Genomic DNA, 20,826 nt, shown 5'->3' with positions numbered 1-20,826 from the left:
GAACAGGACAAGGATGTCCGCTTTCACCACTTTTATTAAACATAGTACTGGAAATCCTAGCCATGGGAATCACACAAAAAATCAGACAACAAAAAGAAATAAAAGACATCCAAATTGGTAAGGAAGGAGTTAAACTTTTGCTATTTGCAGCTGACATGATACTATATATAGAAAACTTGAAAGATTCACCCCCAAAATCTGCTAGAAATGATAAATGAAATCTGTAAAGTCATAAACTTCAAAATCAGTGTACAGAAATCTGTTGCATTTGTGCACATTAGTAATGAAGTGGCAGAAAGAGAAATGAAGAAAACAATCCTATTTACAACTGCAAGACAACACAAAGAAATGGAAAGATACTCTATGCTCATGGATTGGAAGCACAAATATTTTAAAATGTCTATACTGCCCAAATGTGTAAATATACACATTTAATGCAATTTCTATCAAAATACCAACAGCATTTTTTTCACAGGACTAGAACAAAGAATCTTAAAATTTGTATGGAACCTCAAAAGACCCGAAATAGCCAAAGAAATCTTGAAAAGAAAAGCAAAGGTGGAGGCATCACAATTGTAGACTTCAAATTATATTATAAAACTGTAGTTATAAAAACAGTATGGTACTGGCAAAAAAAAAATAGACACATGGAACAGAATAGAAAACCCAAATGGACCCACAACTATATGATCAAAGAATCTTCAACAAAGCAAGAAAGAATATCCAGTGGAAAAAGGACAGTCTTTTCAACAAATCATATTAGGAAAACTTGACAGCAACATGCAGAAGTATGAAATTGGACCACTTGCTTACACCCTACACAAAAATAAATAAAAAGTGGATAAAAGACCCAAGTGAGATTTGAAACCATAAAAATCCTAGAAGAGCACACAGGCAGTAATTTCTCTCACATTGGTCATAGCAACTTCTTTCTAGATAGGCTCCCTTAGTAAAGGGAAACAAAAATAAACTATTGGAACTAAAAAGCTTCTGCATAGCAAAGGAAATAATCAACAAAACTGAATGGCAACCCGCTGAGTGGGAGAAGATATTTCGAATGACATATCCAATAAAAGGTTAGTATCCAAAATATATAAAGAAATTATCAAACTCCACACACATACTCCCAAAAAATCCAGTTAAAAAAATGGGCAGAAGACATGAATAGATGTCTTTCTAAAGAAGATATATGGGATGGTCAACAGACACATGAAAAGATGCTCAACATCACTTCTCATCAGGAGAGTGCAAATCAAAACTACAATGAAATATCACCTCACACCTGTTAGAATGGCTAACATCAAAACCACTAGAAACAAAAGGTGTTGGCAAGGGTGTGGAGAAAGGAGCACTCCTGCACTGTTGGTGGGAATGCAAACCGGTGCACAACATGGAGAACAACATGGAGGTTCCTCAAAAAGTGAAAGGGAGACAAACCATAAGTGACTCTTAATCTCACAAAACAAACAGGGTTGCTGGGGGGAGGGGGTTTGGGAGAAGGGGGTGGGATTATGGACATTGGGGAGGGTATGTGCTTTGGTGAGTGCTGTGAAGTGTGTAAACCTGGTGATTCACAGACCTGTACCCCTGGGGATAAAAATATATGCTTATAAAAAATAAAAAATTTAAAAAAATTAAAAAATAAATTAAAAATAAATAAAATGTTATTTCATTTGGGAAAAAAAAGTGAAAAATAGATATACCCTACAACTAACAATCACACAACTAGGTATTTACTCAAAGTATACAAAAACACTAATCCAAAGGAATACATGCACTCCTGTTTATTGCAGCATTATGTACAATAGCGAAGATATGGAAGCAGCCCAAATGTCCATCAATTGATGAATGGATTAAGAATATGTATCGTGTGTGTGTGTGTGTGTGTGTATAATGGAATATTACTCATCTATAAGAAAGAATGAAATTTTTCCACTTGCAACAATATGGATGGAGCTACAGAGTATAATGCTAATTGAAATAAGTCTCAGAGAAAGACCAAATGATTTCACACATGTGTGGAATTTAAGGAACAAAACAAATAAGCAAAGGGAAAGAGAGAGAGAGAAACCAAGGATCAGACTCTTTTTTTTTTTTTTATTTCATTTCAGTGTACCAGAATTCATTGTTTATGCACCACACCCAGTGCTCCATGCAATACATGCCCTCCATAATACCCACCACCTGGCTCCCCTAACCTCCCACCCTCTGCCCCTTCAAAACCCTCAGATTTTTTTCAGAGTCCATAGTCTCTCATGGTTCACCTCCCCTTCCAATTTCCCTCAACTCCCTTCTCCTTTCCATCTCCCCATGTCCTCCATGTTATTTGTTATGCTCCACAAATAAGTGAAACCATATGATAATTGACTCTGTCTGCTTGACTTATTTCACTCAGCATAATCTCTTCCAGTCCCATCCATGTTGCTACAAAAGTTGGGTATTCATCCTTTCTGATGGAGGCATAATACTCCATAGTGTATATGGACCATATCTTACTTATCCATTCGTCCGCTGAAGGGCATCTTGGTTCTTTCCACAGTTTGGCAACCGTGGCCATTGCTGCTATAAACGTTGGGGTACAGATGGCCCTCCTTTTCACTACATTTGTATCTTTGGGGTAGTAGTGCAATTGCAGGGTCATAGGGAAGCTCTATTTTTAATTCAAGAAACAGACTCTTAACTAGAGAACAAACTTAGGGTTGTGGGAAGAGGAGGTGGTAGGGGTATGAGTGAAATAGGTGATGGGGACTAAGGAGTGCACTTGTGATGACCACAGTGTGATTAAATAAAAACTTAAACAAAAAGCCTACTAATTTTTCTCTTATTTTCAAGGTTGCATTATTTTTTAATAGTAACACATATTTATATGACTTACTATATTATAATTGTAAATGATAACATGAGTATACCTGTGATTCTTAGTTTTCAACCTAAAGAGCTCAAAGCTGGTAATCAAAAGTTTAGTTATTGTAAGTCACATCATTCATTATATCCTAGAGGTATCAAATTATAAATTTCATTTATTTTAATGGGAATCCACTTGAAACTATAAAAGTATAAAAGTTTAATGCATGTACACACATGTGCACACACATACACATGTGTGCAAACATTTACTAGGCATATAAAGTCAAATCCAGTATATAAGCCACCACAGAATAAGAAGAGGGATCAGTGCTAAAATACAAAATATAAAAATCATCAAAATTAACAAAAGAAGAGTCAAATTACTATGGCAGAAATTTTTGAAGTTATTCTGGAATGAACTCTAGAAAGCTGCTGGGCCTAATTGTTTTTGTGAAAGTTTCTTCAACTCTACTAGATATGAATAATTGCCAAAGTATCTGAATTACTGCAAAGGACCACAAAAGAAAGAAATTTTCTATTTCAAGAGGTTAGTATATTCTTGATCTGAAAACCTAATACATATAGGTTAAAAAATAGAAAGTATAAAGTAATTTTACTATTAATAAAGTTACTAAAATTATAAGTAAATCTTAGAAAACTGAATGCAGTAGCATAGCAAAAGAATACCATACACTAAGTAATTGCCAACAATTAGTCTTGCCTCCACACCACGTGCTAAACATAATCCCATCATTAAGGCCTCTCATCACAATAGTGTTGCTTAAGGAACTGGAGTAAATAGGGGGAGGACAGGAGTAATTTGGAAAAAGAAATGTGTCACTCCCCAAGAGGAGCCACTGTCCCATGTGGGCCAGGAAATAAAATGTTTTAAATGACCCTATTTTCCTCTCTTCTTTTCTGAGTTTCCTAGATGCTTTGAAATACACTTATTTCATTTATAATCCTCAAAAAGAATCAATCAGAAATACTCAAAAGCAAAATGCAAACAAAACAAAAAACAACATCAAAAATTTTCCTGAGGGAGGATGAGACTGGTACAGTCTTTAAAATGAGAAACCAATGAAGTTTGGACCAAAGGCTCCTCATATTCCCGTTGGGAATGGGCAGACATGGGCATTCTTTGTGGCTCCAAGAACCTTCAAAATGAATTCAAATTAGGACTGTCCCCAAAATGGAAACTGCTGGCCAGTGCTCTCTGAAATTTTTGGAAAGGTAAGATCTGTTGTCTTAGTCCAAGATCAGCTCAGACAGAGAAAATTAAGTTACCACCAACTATAGCCAGCTTATCAGTGCTCCCGTACACTTATAACAGTGTCAGTCAAGGTTAAGGTCAGTTAGACATCATAATCACAGACTCTGGTTATTATTCTAAGGGTCTTCTTTATTATGAAAAGAAAAAAACAAATGAGCAATGTGTTCACATTTCAAGCCAATGAAAATTGTAGTTTGTTTACAGCTATGAGAGTACCTGTTAAGTCAAATTTCCATAAATCAAGAACTGCTTATAATAAACCTCAATTTTATGGATTATAGAGACACAATTTTAGTGAGTATAAAGATGTATAATTTATATAATTGTAATGTATACATATATGCACAAATGTTAATATAATGTGTGTACATGTGCATTACGAGCTGAATCATGTATCTCCCAAATTCTTATGTTACAATCCTAACCTCTAGTACCTTAGAACATGACTGTTTTTGGAGACATGGCCTTTAAAAGAGGTAATTAAGTTAAAATTAGGTCATTTTGGTGGGCCCTAATCCGCTATGACTGGTGTCCTTATAAAATAAAAAAATCTGGACACAACATACACAGGAAAGACCATATGAAGAGACAGGGAGAAGATGATCGTGACAAGCTAAGGAGAGAGGCTTTGGGAGAAACCAATCCCACTGATATCCTAATCTCACACTTCTAGCCTCAAGATCTGTGAGAAAATTAACTTTTCTTATTTAAACCACTCAGTCTATGATACTTTGCTATGATAGTTTTAGCAAATTAATACTGTGCTTATGTGTGTAATTTGAAATATAATTTTTACTTATGTCAACGAGAGTCATCCTTACCATAGAATATCTCATTTCAGAGACTGTGTAAAGTCTAAGATCCTTCCCAAGATTCTTGCAGGCTCCTAGGGACTAGTCTCCTAGCTTCAACCTCCTCCTTTTCCTCAATTACTTCACTTCAGATGTCATTTCCAATATCCACCTTCTGTGGCCTTTATCCTGTGCTAACCTGGGGAGGACCTCAGGTTTCTCCATTAATTTCCATAAAAACAAAATAAAATAAAGTAAAATGCTAACTACAACCAAAAACAAACAAACAAAAAATATCCACCCTCATACAAAATAATCATGAACACAGCTTACTTTATATTCCAGAAATGCAAAGAACTTAAAATTGAACATTAGCTATCTCTGCTCTCACAAATTCCTTTAACCATTTGCACAAGTGGAAAATCCAGAGTCCGGCCATGTTCTAATGTCTCCCATTACCTTCTCTTTTCTCCTTCTATCTCTCTCTTCCTCCTTCCTTCCATCCCTTCTTGGTATACCTGGATCTTCTCTACTCTTCTTGGCTCTTCCCTCATTCCCAGCAGTTTGGCGATCACTTCTTGTGAGTTTGACTTATGTTATCAGGCTCCCCTTTTCTACTTCAAGTAGCTAATCCAACTATCTTCTCAAAGACAATTTCCTTTGTCAGAGATATTCTAGAGCCAGCCATTAAAGTAATACAGTTTTATCCCAGCTACATTGTATTTAGCCAAGTTTCAGTAAAGAGCGAAGGTAATTTTTCAAGTTGCTTCTTCACTCTGATCCAAAAAGAATTAGCATCAATTATTTAACAATATCTAGTAACAATACACTACCCTTCTATATAATCTCTAAATTGACTTAGATCTAAAACTACCAGTAAACCTGTTGGAAATTATTTTTAAATTTTGCAGCCGCATTGGAACTTTTTTTAAAATTTATTTATTTATTTATTTTTCAGCGTAACAGTATTCATTGTTTTTGCACCATACCCAGTGCTCCATGCAATCCGTGCCCTCTCCAATACCCACCACCTGGTTCCCCCAACCTCCCACCCTCCACCCCTTCAAAACCCTCAGATTGTTTTTCAGAGTCCATAGTCTCTCATGGTTCACCTCCACTTCCAATTTCCCTCAACTCCCTTCTCCTCTCCATCTCCCCTTGTCCTCCATGCTATTTGTTATGCTCCACAAATAAATTAAACCATATGATAACTGACTCTCTCTGCTTGACTGATTTCACTCAGCATAATCTCTTCCAGTCCTGTCCATGTTGCTACAAAAGTTGGGTATTCATCCTTTCTGATGGAGGCATAATACTCCATAGTGTATATGGACCACATCTTCCTTATCCATTCATCCGTCGAAGGGCATCTTGGTTCTTTCCACAGTTTGGCGATCGTGGCCATTGCTGCTATAAACATTGGGGTACAGATGGCCCTCCTTTTCACTACATCTGTATCTTTGGGGTAAATACCCAGGAGTGCAATGGCAGGGTCATAGGGAAGCTCTATTTTTAATTTCTTGAGGAATCTCCACACTGTTCTCCAAAATGGCTGCACCAACTTGCATTCCCACCAACAGTGTAAGAGGGTTCCCCTTTCTCCACATCCTCTCCAACACGTGTTGTTTCCTGTCTTGCTAATTTTGGCCATTTTAACTGATGTAAGGTGGTATCTCAATGTGGTTTTAATTTGCATCTCCCTGATGGCTAGTGATGATGAACATTTTTTCATGTGTCTGATAGCCATTTGTATGTCTTCATTGGAGAAGTGTCTGTTCATATCTTCTGCCCATTTTTTATATAATTATATAATTATTATATAAATTATTATATATATAAATTATTATATAATTATATAATTGTCTGTTTTGTGTGTGTTGAGTTTGAGGAGTTCTTTATAGATCCTGGATATCAACCTTTTGTCTGTACTGTCATTTGCAAATATCTTCTCCCATTCCATGGGTTGCCTCTTTGTTTTGTTGACTGTTTCCTTTACTGTACAGAAGCTTTTAACCACACATATGAACTCTGAACTTTATTTGTTAAACTGTCAGCTACTGCATTCAGCAAATGATTTAAGCTATGATTGCAAAGTGGAGGGTTTGAAAACTAAGAACCTTCTACACTTGTCACATTTTATACAAAACATGGGAAAGATGGCTTCATTTTACCTTTATTCAAAAGATCTTCCACACAATTAATATGTGTTGATGTAAGTTGCCTATTTGAAGAATATCATTTTATGGTTTGAAAAAGAAAATGAAATAAATTCTGGTTCAAAATTACTTCTTAGGAAACAGGCTACTACTGCCACCTGGGGGAGATTCTTTCTGCTTCATTCAAGAAGACCAAATGTGCTTGTCAGATGAATGAAAACAGTTCATGTTTTCCTTGTTATATCCACACAGGAAGACTTTTAAACTTTCTGCCCATGAAGTCATAAGGCATTCCAGATGTCTCCAAGATTCCTTAACACAGAAATACATACTTCACAGACTTTTTGAGAGGTATAGGAAAAGATGAACCAGAATATAACCGTACTAAGGTTTCTACATCTTACACACTAAAGAGATAGTTGGAAAAGTATGCATTATATAGAGAAAAAATTAAAGCTTTCAACAACAAGATGAAACCCCAATTTTAAGCAAAATGTATTTGGCCTCAATTTGTAGTTAGTTGTACTCCTTTTCTGAAATACGCTATCATTAATTGATATGGAAACTACATGTGCAGATAGATATGAGCATGTTAGTGATTGCCTCAGTTAGGATAAGATAATTTCAATTCCATGGAAATAGCGAAGCATTTTCTTATAGAATTTTTGAATTTATTAACTAAATACTGCTATGAACTCAATATCTTTTGATTGCATTTACATTGCGTATCTATTTGTTGAAACTTTTGATGTAGAGTAAATGAGAAACGTTCTATCATTTTCAATGGAAAAATTGTGACCATTGCTTTTGAACATCTAGTTTGTGTTTAATTGTTGTCAGTCTTGGGGTGCCTGGGTGGCTTAGTAGGTTAAAGCCTCTGCCTTCGGCTCAGGTTATGATCCCAGGGTCCTGGGATCGAGTCCTGTATTGGGCTCCCTGCTCAAGCGAGGAGCCTGCTTCCCTCCTATCTCTGCTGGACTCTCTGCCTACTTGTGATCTCTGTCTGTCAAATAAATAAATAAAATCTTTAAAAAAAAAAAAGAAAAAGAAAAATATAGAAAAGAATGGCTTTAAAAAATAGTTGTCAATTTTGCATTTATTTATGCTAGAAATAAGGTATTACCTATCAGCAATGCCCTAAAACAACTAATTTAATCTTGAAAATAAAGTTTCAGGAAGTATCTGTTGAAATGTTCAGCCTATCAGATGGCAAAAACAGTTCAGTGCTGATTAGAGAAAGACAGTGCACCATTTATGGAGAGGATTCTGGTAATAGATTAACCTAATAAAACACATACAGTATCAGTCCCAGAGTGGTACGGTGACACTGTCAGAAGTTTAAAGTTCATACCAAAGAACAACTGTTCCAGCTCCAGAAAAGTCTTTGTGGAAAAAGTATTTCTAAGATTGGAAAAAGGTAGGTGACATATAGCAAATTATTGGGACTCTATAGTAATTATTTTTTTTAATCATGCATTTGATTCAGGAGTAAAAAGAAACTTGAGTGACTGTGGTTCAGCCGACACAGCTGAATGAGGGTAAATTGGGGCACCTGGAGGGACTCCAAAAATGAGTGTCTTTTGTGTGGGGGTGTAAGGTTACTTCAAAATGTTCATATTAGAGTCTAGAGAGATTGGGGTGAGGGACAATAGAGGACAATAAAGGCCAAAGGTACATAAAACTGAATAACAGAAGTACAAGTTATAAGCAAAAAAAATAAATATGCATTTTTTGAAAGATTATTTATTTATTTATTTGACAGAGAGAGACACAGGGAGAGAGGGAGCACAAATGGGGGAATGGGAGAGGAATGTGAGGAAATGGGAGAGCGAGAAGCAGGGCTTCCAGGAAGCCCGATGTGGGGCTCCATCCCAGGACCCTAGGATCATGACCTGAGCCAAAGGCAGACACTTAAGGACTGAGCCATGCAGATGCCCCTAAATATGCAATTTTAATTAAATGTTCTTACTTCTGAATCAGCAGGTTGAGTTCATTTGGCAATTGGCTATAGCTCTGTCTTACTGATCTAATGAAAATGATCAATGACTTTAAAATGCTTTTGTTCTAGGGGCACCTGTGTGGTTCAGTCTTTAAGCATCTGCCTTCAGCTCCGGTCATGATCCCCAGGTTCTGGGATCAAGACCTGCATTGCGTGCACTCCTTGCTCCGTGGGAAGCCTGCTTCTCCTTCTCCCACTCCTCCTGTTTGTGTTCCTTCTCTCGCGGTGTCTCTCTCTGTCAAACAAATAAATAAAATCTTTAGGAAAAATTCTTATGTTCTACACAAAAGATTACCTCCATTTTAGGAGGGCAGTAAATGGAATAGATTCTCCCAAGATTCTCCTCCCTCTTCATGGAGCTACACAATGTGTTGGGCTCTACTTCCTTTATTCAAAAGCCAGTAAGTTACTATGGTAGATCATGGAAATGATTTATTAATTATTTCATAACAGAAATTACAAGCAGTTCTCATTTTCATCAGAATGTTGCCTGGTTGTAAAAAAAAAAAAAAAAAGGTAAACAAAAACAGAATTCTTCTTTAACAGTATTCATGCTTTATAGGAGACAAACATTCAGGAAGTCAGGGAAGATAATTTTTTGCAGATGCCACTTGTGTGTGTATTCCAGGGGTAGAGAGATGGGGAAATTGGGGATGTTTTTTAAAATGCTAGAAAGATCCATTTCTTCCACTCTTCTGTTCCTACTTCTCCTCTAAAAGTGATTTATTTCCAAATATTGATGCTAGCCTCGTTAATGAACCCAGAAACCTCAGCACCCATTGCTAAACCGACTCACCTGCCACATTGATGACTTAACACATTCCTCCTAAACATGGTTTACATCATCTTCATGTAATTTGTTTTTTCCCCACTCATTTTCCTGCAATTATTGCTTCCTCGTCCCTTCTTTGTCTGTATTTGACTTCTCCCTCCTCTCCCATTGCAAACTACCAATATTATTTTAATCTTCCTGTTCTCCTCGGGGTGTCTCCACTTTAGTGGAGCACTCCTTCATGCTTTAGTCACTATGAATGAGGGGTAAGTAAGCCAAAAATAGTACCAGGAATGTTCCAGGCCAAGTAAGAAGGCTTACCTTGGGTGAATATTGAAGCCTAACTGCTTATGCTGAACCTTTGTTTACCCACAGACATGACAGACTCTAACAAGATGATCATCAACTTGGCCCTCTTTGGCATGACTCAGAGTGGAAAAAGTTCTGCTGGGAACATTCTTCTGGGAAGCACTGACTTCCACAGCAGCTTTTCTCCATGTTCTGTAACCAAAGATTGTTGTCTGGGCCGCAGTTGTCACCTCTGTGGCTTCATGCGTCGAGGGGGGCAAGAGATAACCCTGCAGATTCAGGTCTTGGACACTCCAGGTTATCCACACAGCAGGTTGAAACAGGAGCATGTAAAACAGGAAGTCAAGGAGGCCCTGGCACATCATTTCGGGCAAGAGGGTCTCCATCTTGCACTGCTGGTCCAGAGAGCAGATGTGCCTCTCTGCGGACAGGAAGCATCTTCCTCAATCCAGATGATTCAGGTAATACAAAAAGGCAATTACACTAATGCCATTATTCCTATTTGGAGAACATTATCCTATGACAGTCTGTTTAAAAGACAAGTTTAGAGCAAGTCTAAAACAACTGTTGGGTGATGGGTATTAAGGAAGGCACGTATTGCATGGAGCACTGGGTGTTATACGCAAACAATGAATCATGGAACACGACATCCAAAACTAATGATATACTGTATGGTGACAAACATAACATTAAAAAAAGAGAGAGAGAGACAAAAAAATAAGTGTTGGTCACAAAGAAATGGTAAAAATTACTTGATTTTTCCTACCAAGAGTCATTTTTACAATTTCCTTTAGAGGAATTCAGTTAGTCATTTTACATCTAGGTCACAGTCAAACTCCTCCGCATCCCCAAGTAAGATGCTAGAATCCAGAAGTTAACTGACCCTTGAGTGAATTTGTAAATGTGTCCTTCAGACCAGCTGTTTCAGAATCAACTGGGCTGTTGTTAAAAATGCATATTCATCCAAGCTGTACTAAATTTCAAGAGTAGAACCTTCATACCTGCATTTGCATAAATGGTCCATTTTTTTTTTTTAATAGCAAAGTTTAAGAACTACTAAAACTTTTATCCTTTTAACATCAAGGGCACAATCTCTTATAGTTTACTAACAAATGGGTGTTCACTCACTGATTTAGTCACTGAAAATTGTATCAGTTACTTATACGGAGCTTAATGACTGATGAACAATATATCAGCCCTGTCCTTAAAAAACTTAGAGTCTAGAAGAGACAAATAGATAAACAAGTACAAGACAATACACTAAGTGCCAAAGTAGTATAATATATGGCCTGGGAAAAAGCAAGTTTCACTGTAATTTGTATCATGGTGAGCTGTGCTTTATTGATAGGAAAGACATCAGGAATTTCAGATGCTCTGAGTGCCTCATCATCTATAGGGTCAGCAACTGATTCACTGTAGCCAAGAAAAGACCACAGAGACCTCAGCGTGAACATGAATAACATATGCCACCTTGCCTAGTGGTCTGTCCGTGTTTGTTTGTTCATTTATTAGAAGTCACTAAATTGGAAGCTTGTTTAGCTAGTCTAGTAAGGATCTGGGAATAGGGAGGGCTTATGAATATGGCTATAACTAGAAGATGGAGAGAGTAATACTTGCATATGGTACATACACATGTATGAACCAGGTCCATCTATAACCAACGATTCCTGGAAACTGCTCATTGAGCTGCTCCATTCTACTCATCTCTTGATTCTCTAGTCTGGGGCCACCATTTAACCAATGGACTTGACTAGTATTACTCAGTAGCCTCATTAAGTCACCAAGGTTAAGAGAACTCTTCACTACTAGAAGCTCCACAGGTAAACTACAGGGAGAATACAGAGCAGACATTTTTTCACTCAAGAATTTGTATAAATGCTACTCTTCTTTCAACCCAATCTCTGATCACATAGATATAAGATCTGTTACACTTAGAAAGATAGTGTACTTAGATTCAAATAAATATTTTTTCCCTTTAACTTGTTAAGGCATAAGATTGTTCTAAATGACAGACACACTTTTTTTTTTCAGTAACTGCATGTTTCTAAAATGGAAAAAAAAAAAAAGAGCCATATGTGAAATCACAATAAACTAGCAGAAAAAATTAGGGAGACAAGAGTATAAAAAAAATATTCTTCATCATCTAACTCCTGAAAAATCAAGGACATGCTGTGCAAAAGCAAAGAAGAGAAGATGATTGCAATTAAGAAACAATGTGGAATCTAAGACAACCCACAAACTTCCCCCAAACTATTAAAGACTACATTTCAAACAATATTTCTGGTAGAAATCAAGTGAGGGAAAACCTGTTGCCATTCCACCAGTGTAATTTTTTAAAATAAGTTTTAAAGTTCATTTAAAGCTGTTACTAAGTTGAAGATACAGATGGATATAAATCAGTAAATTCAGTAAATGCACAAATATTTCTCAAAAACTAACCTCTTTCCTTATGTCTCCAGATTGTTCTCTATGCTTGTCCTATGCTTAGCTGAAAAGGGTATTTTAAAAGACATACAGTTTAAGGGTGCCTGGGTGGCTCAGTCAATTTAGCATCTGCCTTTGGCTCTGGTCATGATGGTGGGGTTCTGGGATTGAGCCCTGCATCACTGGGCTCCCTGCTCAGTAGGAAGTCTGCTTCTCCCTCTGCCTCTGCCTGCCACTCCTCCTGCTTATGTGCTCTCTCTCTCTCTGCCAAATAAATAAAACATCTTTTTTAAGAAAAAAAGACATACATTTTAAAAATAGACTTTTTTTCCGGTTTTAGGATATAGAGCTCTATTGTAATCCCTTAATTTTTTTTTATACAAGTGAATTTGATTCATACATGCCTCTGATCTTTTTAAAAAGTCCCTGGCATACAGCCGCCTTCTCTTACCACTGCTTTCTTAATTCAGTGTCCAGTTCATCACTTAAAAGCAGAGAGGAGATGGGCTACAGTTAAACTCAGATCCAGAATTTTTTTTTTTTCTAAAATAAATATCTTTTCCCTCCCAGGAAAACTGAGAAGCCAAGATTTAGTAACCCACAGAGGGGCCCATGACCCCTGGTAGGCACCGCAGTCCTATTCTGAGCTTCCATCATAATTTTTGGTTGAAGATCGCCTATGCACAAGCTGGCTGTTTATGACCTTCTTCCTGAAGGTGCTTCAGTTACTGGTGGCAGCCATCTGGATGTGCTCACAGATTAGGAGCAGCTGCAGAATGTCTGAATATTCAACAGGACCAACAGCTGTTAGGAAGAGCAAGGAGTTAGTTGTTAAGGTCCTCTTGGTTCCAGACACACCCTGGATTTCTTTTTCTTCCTGGCTTATGCAAAATGGGGGATGGAATATCTGCCTCATCCTTCTCCCTTTTGCTTTCCTCCTTTCTGGCAGCACTCACGCCTGCCTCGGAAGGAGCCTACAAGGCCAGTGCCAGAGAAGTGACCTCTTCTTTCTTGTACCTCCCTGTGGTCTCTTCAAATATCTCTTTTAATTTGTGCTCTAATATTTTTTGAGGGGTTGTAGGCTGCCAGCAATGACAAATGAAACATTTCCCCAAATGATCCCTTTTTTTTAAATTTATGTTAGGCCTTCCTAATTTATAGCAAAATGGTGGAGATGTGAGTCATCTCCCCAAAATTGGGAAATAAAGGGAATGAGTCATCTAAATATTATCTGAATATCATTTGATTGTTATTTAAAAATCCTCAAATAATGAATAAGAGAAGACAATAAAATCACCTTAAGAGAAGCGCTAGCAATCAGCCAAACTGCACTAGGAATTGAATCCAGGAATTGACTAAAGTCCAAATTCTTTCCACTATCATGGTATCATGTATTATTACTGTACATAATCAGGCTTCAAGCAGGTATTTTTTATTTAGAATGAACAACTCAAATGTTGGTGTTACAGGTGGGTGTGTACACAAAAGACTCAGAGAGGCAAACACAAGGCCTGAAAATACTTAACAAAGATAACGAGCTTAGTTCTTAGATAGAATTTAGTTGAAAAATAAGCCTTCTTACAATTCTAAGTATGTGACTATAAATATTACTACGAGTTTCTTGGCTTAGGTTCCTCACTTTTAAAATGAGGATAATTTTACCTATGTTCAAGAGGCTTAAGGGTTTTGTTTAATGACGTAATATGCTCTGCATTTTGCCTGACTTAGAGTAGATTTCATAGAAAATTACTATCATTATTAACATTTTTATTGTTTTTGTCACTACACAGATTGTAATGAGTACCTCATTCAAATGAATTACTGGATATGAGCAATCTATTATAGATAAAGAGCATGGCTTCTAGAGTAAGTTATACTTGTGGTCAAGCTCCTACTTAGTTACTTGTTTGCTTTGGGACCTTGGGCAAGTAGCTTCTCCAAATCTCAATCTCTTCATTGGTAAATTGGGAAAAATAATAGTGTCTACTTGACTGGGTTATTTTCAGGACTAATTTCATATTAACATAATAGTAAATTAACTCGGGCACTAGCACAAGATGAGTGCACACTAAGTGTCAGCTATGGTCATTATAATTTTATTGTTCATGTTTGTCTTACACTAAAATTAGGACATATTATTTGTAAACTTCTTCAGGATTATCTTGATCAGAGTGAAATCAAATTTACACAGCCCCAATGTATAAGAACTTCTCTATTAATTTAGAAAAAAAAAAAACCCAGGAAGAAAATGCACTGGCTTAGTAAAGGTTAAAATAAGAAGCTCCAGTTTAGTGGGAAGGACATGGTCTAGGCAGGTAGGGGACCTCTGTTATAGGCCCAGGCCTGCCAACAATCCAGCTGTGAGGCTTTGGCCATTTAACATCACATGTCACAATATTCCCTTCTATAAAATACGCCAATTTGGACAAAATATCTCTAAGGTTGAATATTTACTGAATCTGATCTAACAAAGTCTTATCATTCAGCTCTCGGCAAAAGAAATGTGGTGCTTTAAGAGGAATGAGAGTAAGGGAATAGTATGAAATATAAAGAATGGTCCTTATTGTCCTCCTGTTCCATGATAATTTTTTTCTCAGTTGATGTAATAGTTGGCTTTTTAAAAAATTCCCCCTAAAAAGTCCAGATGCTATGATTTCATCAACCACAAACAAATGGGGCAGGGCTGGTGAGGTCCTGGGAAAATGAACATAATTCCTGGAAAACAAAGTTTATATCCTAACTGGTTGTCCCAAAAGGACTAAATGGACTCATACCCATTAGCACTCTGAAACCAAACAATTCATGATTGATTATAAAATTTCCATCTAGCTTAGTACTATATTTAAATTATTAACACCAGATAACTTACATTAACTCATCTTACTCTTGGATTTTTATGTGAGGTATCAATCAACTGTGATTATTCTTTCTCTGGGTCCACAGAGAACACGTTTGGCCACTAACATGATGACTATACACCAAGCGACACTACTTTCAAATAGTCAACTATTTTCCAGCCAAAAATCAATCTAAAGATTATAAGCTAAATCAACCATTCTCTTCTATTTTTGGCAGTAATTCAAAAGTGCAATTTCTCTCACGGTTTAGGACATGAGCATCCTTCCATAAATAACTATCAACATGTAAAAACTTCCCAGTGGCTGAACACATGGACTTGCAAGTGGTGTTGAGCTTACAAATCTATTTTCTTTAGGTGGTTGAACTCATTTTCCCTGAATGTTATTATAGTTTAAAGTATAGGAAATATCTGGTGGAGACAAAAAGGGAATGTGTTAATGTTACAACCCAGAAAACCAGGAACTAAAGATATACTGTGAAAGTTATACAGTTATACAATTGAATGCAATAAGTACTCACCTAGCAAGAGAAGAATTCTATATTATAATATATAACTCAGGAAAGGATCACTTGGGCCAAACAGTTTATTTAGCATGAATTTTTATTATGGTGATGTTTCAAAAAATATTTAATGACAAATTTGGTTCATGCATCAACCCAAACCCAGGGGGTAGACCTGGAGGTAGCACTCAAAAGGTTAAGGGTAGTGTCTATTTATTAACTTGTAATATACATTTCAATATTATAACCATCAAAATAAACAGATCAATACTGGGTGAATATTAGAACTGGCTCTAAATTTGTGAAACTTTCCGAGATAAGAATGTTCAAGGATCATTAGTTTCACTTTAGAGAACTCCCAATACTATACACTATACAATCCCCAAAAAGGCTCAATCACTCTCTTTACTTTGTACATCTTCACTGCCCTATAACTCTCTTGTTGATTCCTATGCTTGAAGCATCATCACATGCTAGAAACTGGATCTGATTCCTCCCTTTACCTTAACTTTCCACCCGCACCCCAAACTGGGCCAAATGTCTGCCTCTATAGCACCAATATATTTTCTATCACAATACCTGCAGTTACAACAAATGGAAAGTGTTCTCTTTCCTGTCTGTCCCTCTTCCTCAGTTCTAAGTTAGTACAAAAGAATCTCCACTAGACATAAGCAGAAAAGTGTATGTCATGGTCCACTCTGTGTTCCTGAAACAAAGTAACCCTCAGAAAATCTTTGCAGAAGGAATAAATCACCTGGAGTTCTTTTTAAAATTCAAATTCCCAGGTTCCATCCCTAAAAATTCTGATGCATTTTTAGCAAACATCTCAAGTGGTTCTTATGTACATAACCCAGAAATATCTTCATTCCCAGAATCTAGATCTATTTAGCACTTCTTAAAGTTTTCAACTATTTGTATTAATTTGCTAGGGCTGCCATAACAAATTTCACTAAGCAACAGAAGTGTATTATCTCTCAGATCTGGAGACTAGGAATCTGAAATGAACATTAGCAGGATTAATTCCTTCTGTGGGCTGTAAGTGAAGAATCTATCCAAGGGTCTTGATTTTCTTTTTTTATGTTTCTTTTTTCAATCGTATTGCATTAGTGGCCTTAACTTGACTAATTATATTGGCAACAACCCTTTGTCAAATAAAGTCACATTCTGAAGTACTAGAGGTTAGGATTTCAACATATGAGTTTGGAGTGGAATACACAATTCAAACCATAACACCTGTTTATTTTGTGACTCTTTGATCTTTTTCACAAGAAATACATTACAACATACTAAGTATGACAAGTGTTGCTATGTCACTATTAGCTAAAATGTGATGTTGACATTACACATATACTTAGATTTACAAACAGCTATCTTCCTTAAAAGCTGGGCTAATTTAAATTTTAATAATTTATGTTTTGAGGGCACATAAGAATATACCAATTAAAATACCTTCTTAAAAGTTCTTTTGTAAGGTTCTTCTGTAAGGTTATTTTGTAAGTTCTTTTTGTAATAGAATCTATTAAAAATAATTATTCATTTAATGTACTGATCCTGAAACTTCAATTCAGATTTTCTTCAGGCAGGGCACTTTTAGGAGAACCAGAAATATACAATTATTCTATGGTGCAGACAAATTTTAAACAGATATGAGGAAAAATTTTGGACTTATTCATTGAGAGAGTCTGAATGCAAAAGAGAAAGTACAGACTACATGCAAATCCATGAACAGGAACTACAGAACACAAGAGAAATTTTACAGGAAGGTAAATTTTTTGTCCCAAAGATTAAACTTCAAAACTGAAGACTCAAAACAAATAAACAAAACCCTAAGCCTTCTGTTTGAGGTGATGGTGAGGCTCCAAACTCCTAATTAGTCCAACCACTTTCTATTGAGAGATTACAACGCGAGGCTTTGATAAGAAAGACATAGATTCTACCTTCCAAAAGCTCACAGAGATAAATACATAAATGCATAGCTCTGATAAATGACAAACTGTATTAGGAATCGTAATTGGTAACCATGGTCTAGATATGTTTAAATTTAAATACATTGTCCCACAGTTGCCATATTTCCATATTATTTACCTGTCTGGATTCTTCCTCCCCTCCTTCCTTTCTCTCTCTTCCTCTTTCTCTCTTCATTTTCAGTTTTTCAGTTTTATAAATACCAGTCCTACATTTGCTATATACATTGACAATAGTTTCCCAACCTGTCTTTCAGATTTTTTAAACCCGAGTTTGTATTATCTCCCACTACGCATTATCAACATAATTTCAAAAGGAATAAAGTGTGTAAAGTGATGAGCATAGTGTCTACCACTAAATATTAGTTACTCTCCCTTCTTTCTTCCTTCTGATTACTAGAGGTCCTGGATATTTGTTGTATTTATTCCTAAGTATTTCATATTTTTCTGAAGACTCAAAAATGAAATACCTTAAATCTTCTATTTAGGATGATGGTGAGGGTCTAAACTCCAAATTGCTATTATAAACTGGTAGCACCTTTGAAAATATTTTGGTAACAAGAATATTTGGAATGAAAGGAATGTCATTTTACTTCCACAATGTCATGATTTCCTATAACTTTTGGAATATTAAAAATGTTAAATGATTATTTCTAGACACCTTCCACATTGTGTGAACAATTTGCCACATTCTGTTGCTTCCATTTTATATCAGCTTATTTTCACTAATCGAACAAGACTTTATTCCATAACCAACTTCCACACATTACTAAACAAAGGAATACCAGTCTTCAATGTTTTTCAACCACATTAGAGGAAGTCCTCTGATAAACTGGGCTTGATTCTGGCATGTGAAGTGAAGAGGATTCAAATCACAGTAATGTCTTGTCGTTGGTCCAAATCACTAAATGTAATTTGATCTTAGCTTTTCCATTACACGTCACCGGATTAGACAATAGATTTTAACCAGATTATGTAATTATAAATCCTCAGAAGATACTTTTAGTTATGATAATAACACAACATTCCTACAAAAAAAGATAGGATAATTCCCTTGGCCGAAGTCCTTTGACTTAAAGGAACTGTAATTCTAATAGCTTCAGGTTGGCAGGTAAATATAAATTATTGCTGAATGTTGTAAATGAAATTGTATCATATGCAGCATTAATAATACGCAGTTCTGAAGTTGTATATACATAAATTATAAGAGAAAATTAAAATTAAGAAAGCCTTTTTTTAAAACAAAATCTGCCCATCTCTCTATTTCCATTATTTGACCCCATCTTCACTCCCCATTACATATATCAGCTTTTAGTAACATGACATCCAGATCTGTTGACTGTCTATGTGTCTAATATATGTCTAATAACTAATATATGTCTAAAAAACTATCCTTTGCTTGTGTTTGAGGACTATGGGCCAAGTCAAATAGCCATTTAACTTCTTCTTTCTTTCAGGAACTTCTGGGACATGCTTGGAAGAATTACACTGCCATTCTTTTCACCCATGCAGAGAAAATAGAAGAAGCTGGGTTCACTGAAGATAAATACTTGCGTGAGGCCTCCGATACACTGCTGACCCTGCTAAATTCTATTCAGCACAGATGTATTTTCCAGTATAAAAAAGGAAACTCACTAAATGAACAAAGAATAATAATCTTAGAAAGAATCATGGAATTCATAAAAGAAAATTGTTACCAAGTTCTTACCTTTAAATAAAATTTAGATAAAAGGAAAAGAACATTGGGTTTTAGAGTCAGAAACCTTGTTTCAAAATGCCTCTGTTAGAATGGATGAGAACTGTCAGAATTCCCATAGGCTGCTGGTTGGAGTGTACATTTGGTATAACCAATTTTGGACAACTGTTTGGCAGTTAAGAAGAATATAAAGTAATCAAAATTCCTAACACAAATCCTATGACACAGCAACTGCCCTCCTAAGTATACATTCAGCAGAAATGCGTACATTTGTGCACCAAAAGACGTGTGTATAAGAATGCTCATAGCTGTACTATTCATGATAGCTAAGTAGCTATTGGAAATTATCCAAATGGCCATTAACAGTTAAATGGGTAAGCAAATTGAGGTATGTTCGCACAGTGGAGTATTATACAATAATGAGAATGAGCAAACTACAACTGCACGTGAAAATATCAATGAACTGCCCAAACGGAAAGTTGAAAGAAGCCAGACGTAAAGCAGGATATATTGTATGATCCTGTTTATATAAAGTTCAAAAGCAGTCAAAACTGATGTAATATAAACTACTCTGATGTTAGAAGTGCTGGAAATCAGGAGAGATCACTCTCTGGGGAGTATAATTAGCATGCTCCGGGCGGCTTCTGAGATTCTGGTGATGTTTCGTTTTCCAACCTGGAGACTGGTTTCAGAGTGTTCACTTTGTGAAAATTCAACAGCGAACAGCTCTGATTCCCAAACTGTTTGGTGTATCTGTTATATTTAAATAAAAGTTAAAATGAAAAATTACTACCTATATTTTAAAAACTATCTCCACTACTTACTTGATGCTAGACAAGGAAAATTATTTAATCCTGTGAAATCCTCATTTGGAATATCCTCTTGATAGTTACTATAATGATTAAACAACTTGGCTCATGGTAGATGCTCAATAAATGTTACCTTTCTTTTCCCATCTTCTTATGACCTGTGGTTCCTATTTAGGGTTGGAAATGCAGGTAAAAATTCAGAGCCCAGCCTTGTGGCAGAAACAAGGGTAACAATAATCAAAAATGAATAAAACCTTACCTTAAGAAGAGCGTTCTCTACTTTATAAGGTTTGTCACTTTGGCTTAGTAGAGAGCTCCAGGATGGTCTCAAGGCAGCAGTGAGGACTGAAGGAAAATAATTCTATTCCATCATAACACCCAAGGCCACCACTAAATCAAAACTGGGTCACCCTCATGTTTAACATT

General features: G+C 36.2%; 1 protein-coding gene across 2 annotated transcripts; it reads left to right on the top strand.

Annotated features, from left to right (window-relative positions):
* Positions 1–8,318: 8,318 nt before the first annotated feature.
* Positions 8,319–20,409, top strand: GIMD1 (GIMAP family P-loop NTPase domain containing 1). Of its 2 annotated transcripts, XM_032333082.1 has the most exons (3): positions 8,319–8,484; positions 10,214–10,608; positions 19,353–20,409. In XM_032333082.1, exons 2-3 carry the CDS (start codon positions 10,216–10,218, stop codon positions 19,611–19,613), a joined length of 654 nt encoding a protein of 217 aa, XP_032188973.1. In that variant the 5' UTR covers positions 8,319–8,484; positions 10,214–10,215; the 3' UTR covers positions 19,614–20,409. The 2 variants fall into 2 exon arrangements, with proteins under 2 accessions (XP_032188973.1, XP_032188972.1); XM_032333081.1 differs by lacking the exon at positions 8,319–8,484 and having other exon boundaries at positions 10,187–10,608.
* Positions 20,410–20,826: the final 417 nt, after the last annotated feature.

The sequence above is a fragment of the Mustela erminea genome, chromosome 2 (assembly GCF_009829155.1).
Source record: "Mustela erminea isolate mMusErm1 chromosome 2, mMusErm1.Pri, whole genome shotgun sequence".
Classification (NCBI taxonomy): Eukaryota; Metazoa; Chordata; class Mammalia; order Carnivora; family Mustelidae; genus Mustela; species Mustela erminea.
This window is presented reverse-complemented; position numbering and strand designations above follow the sequence as displayed.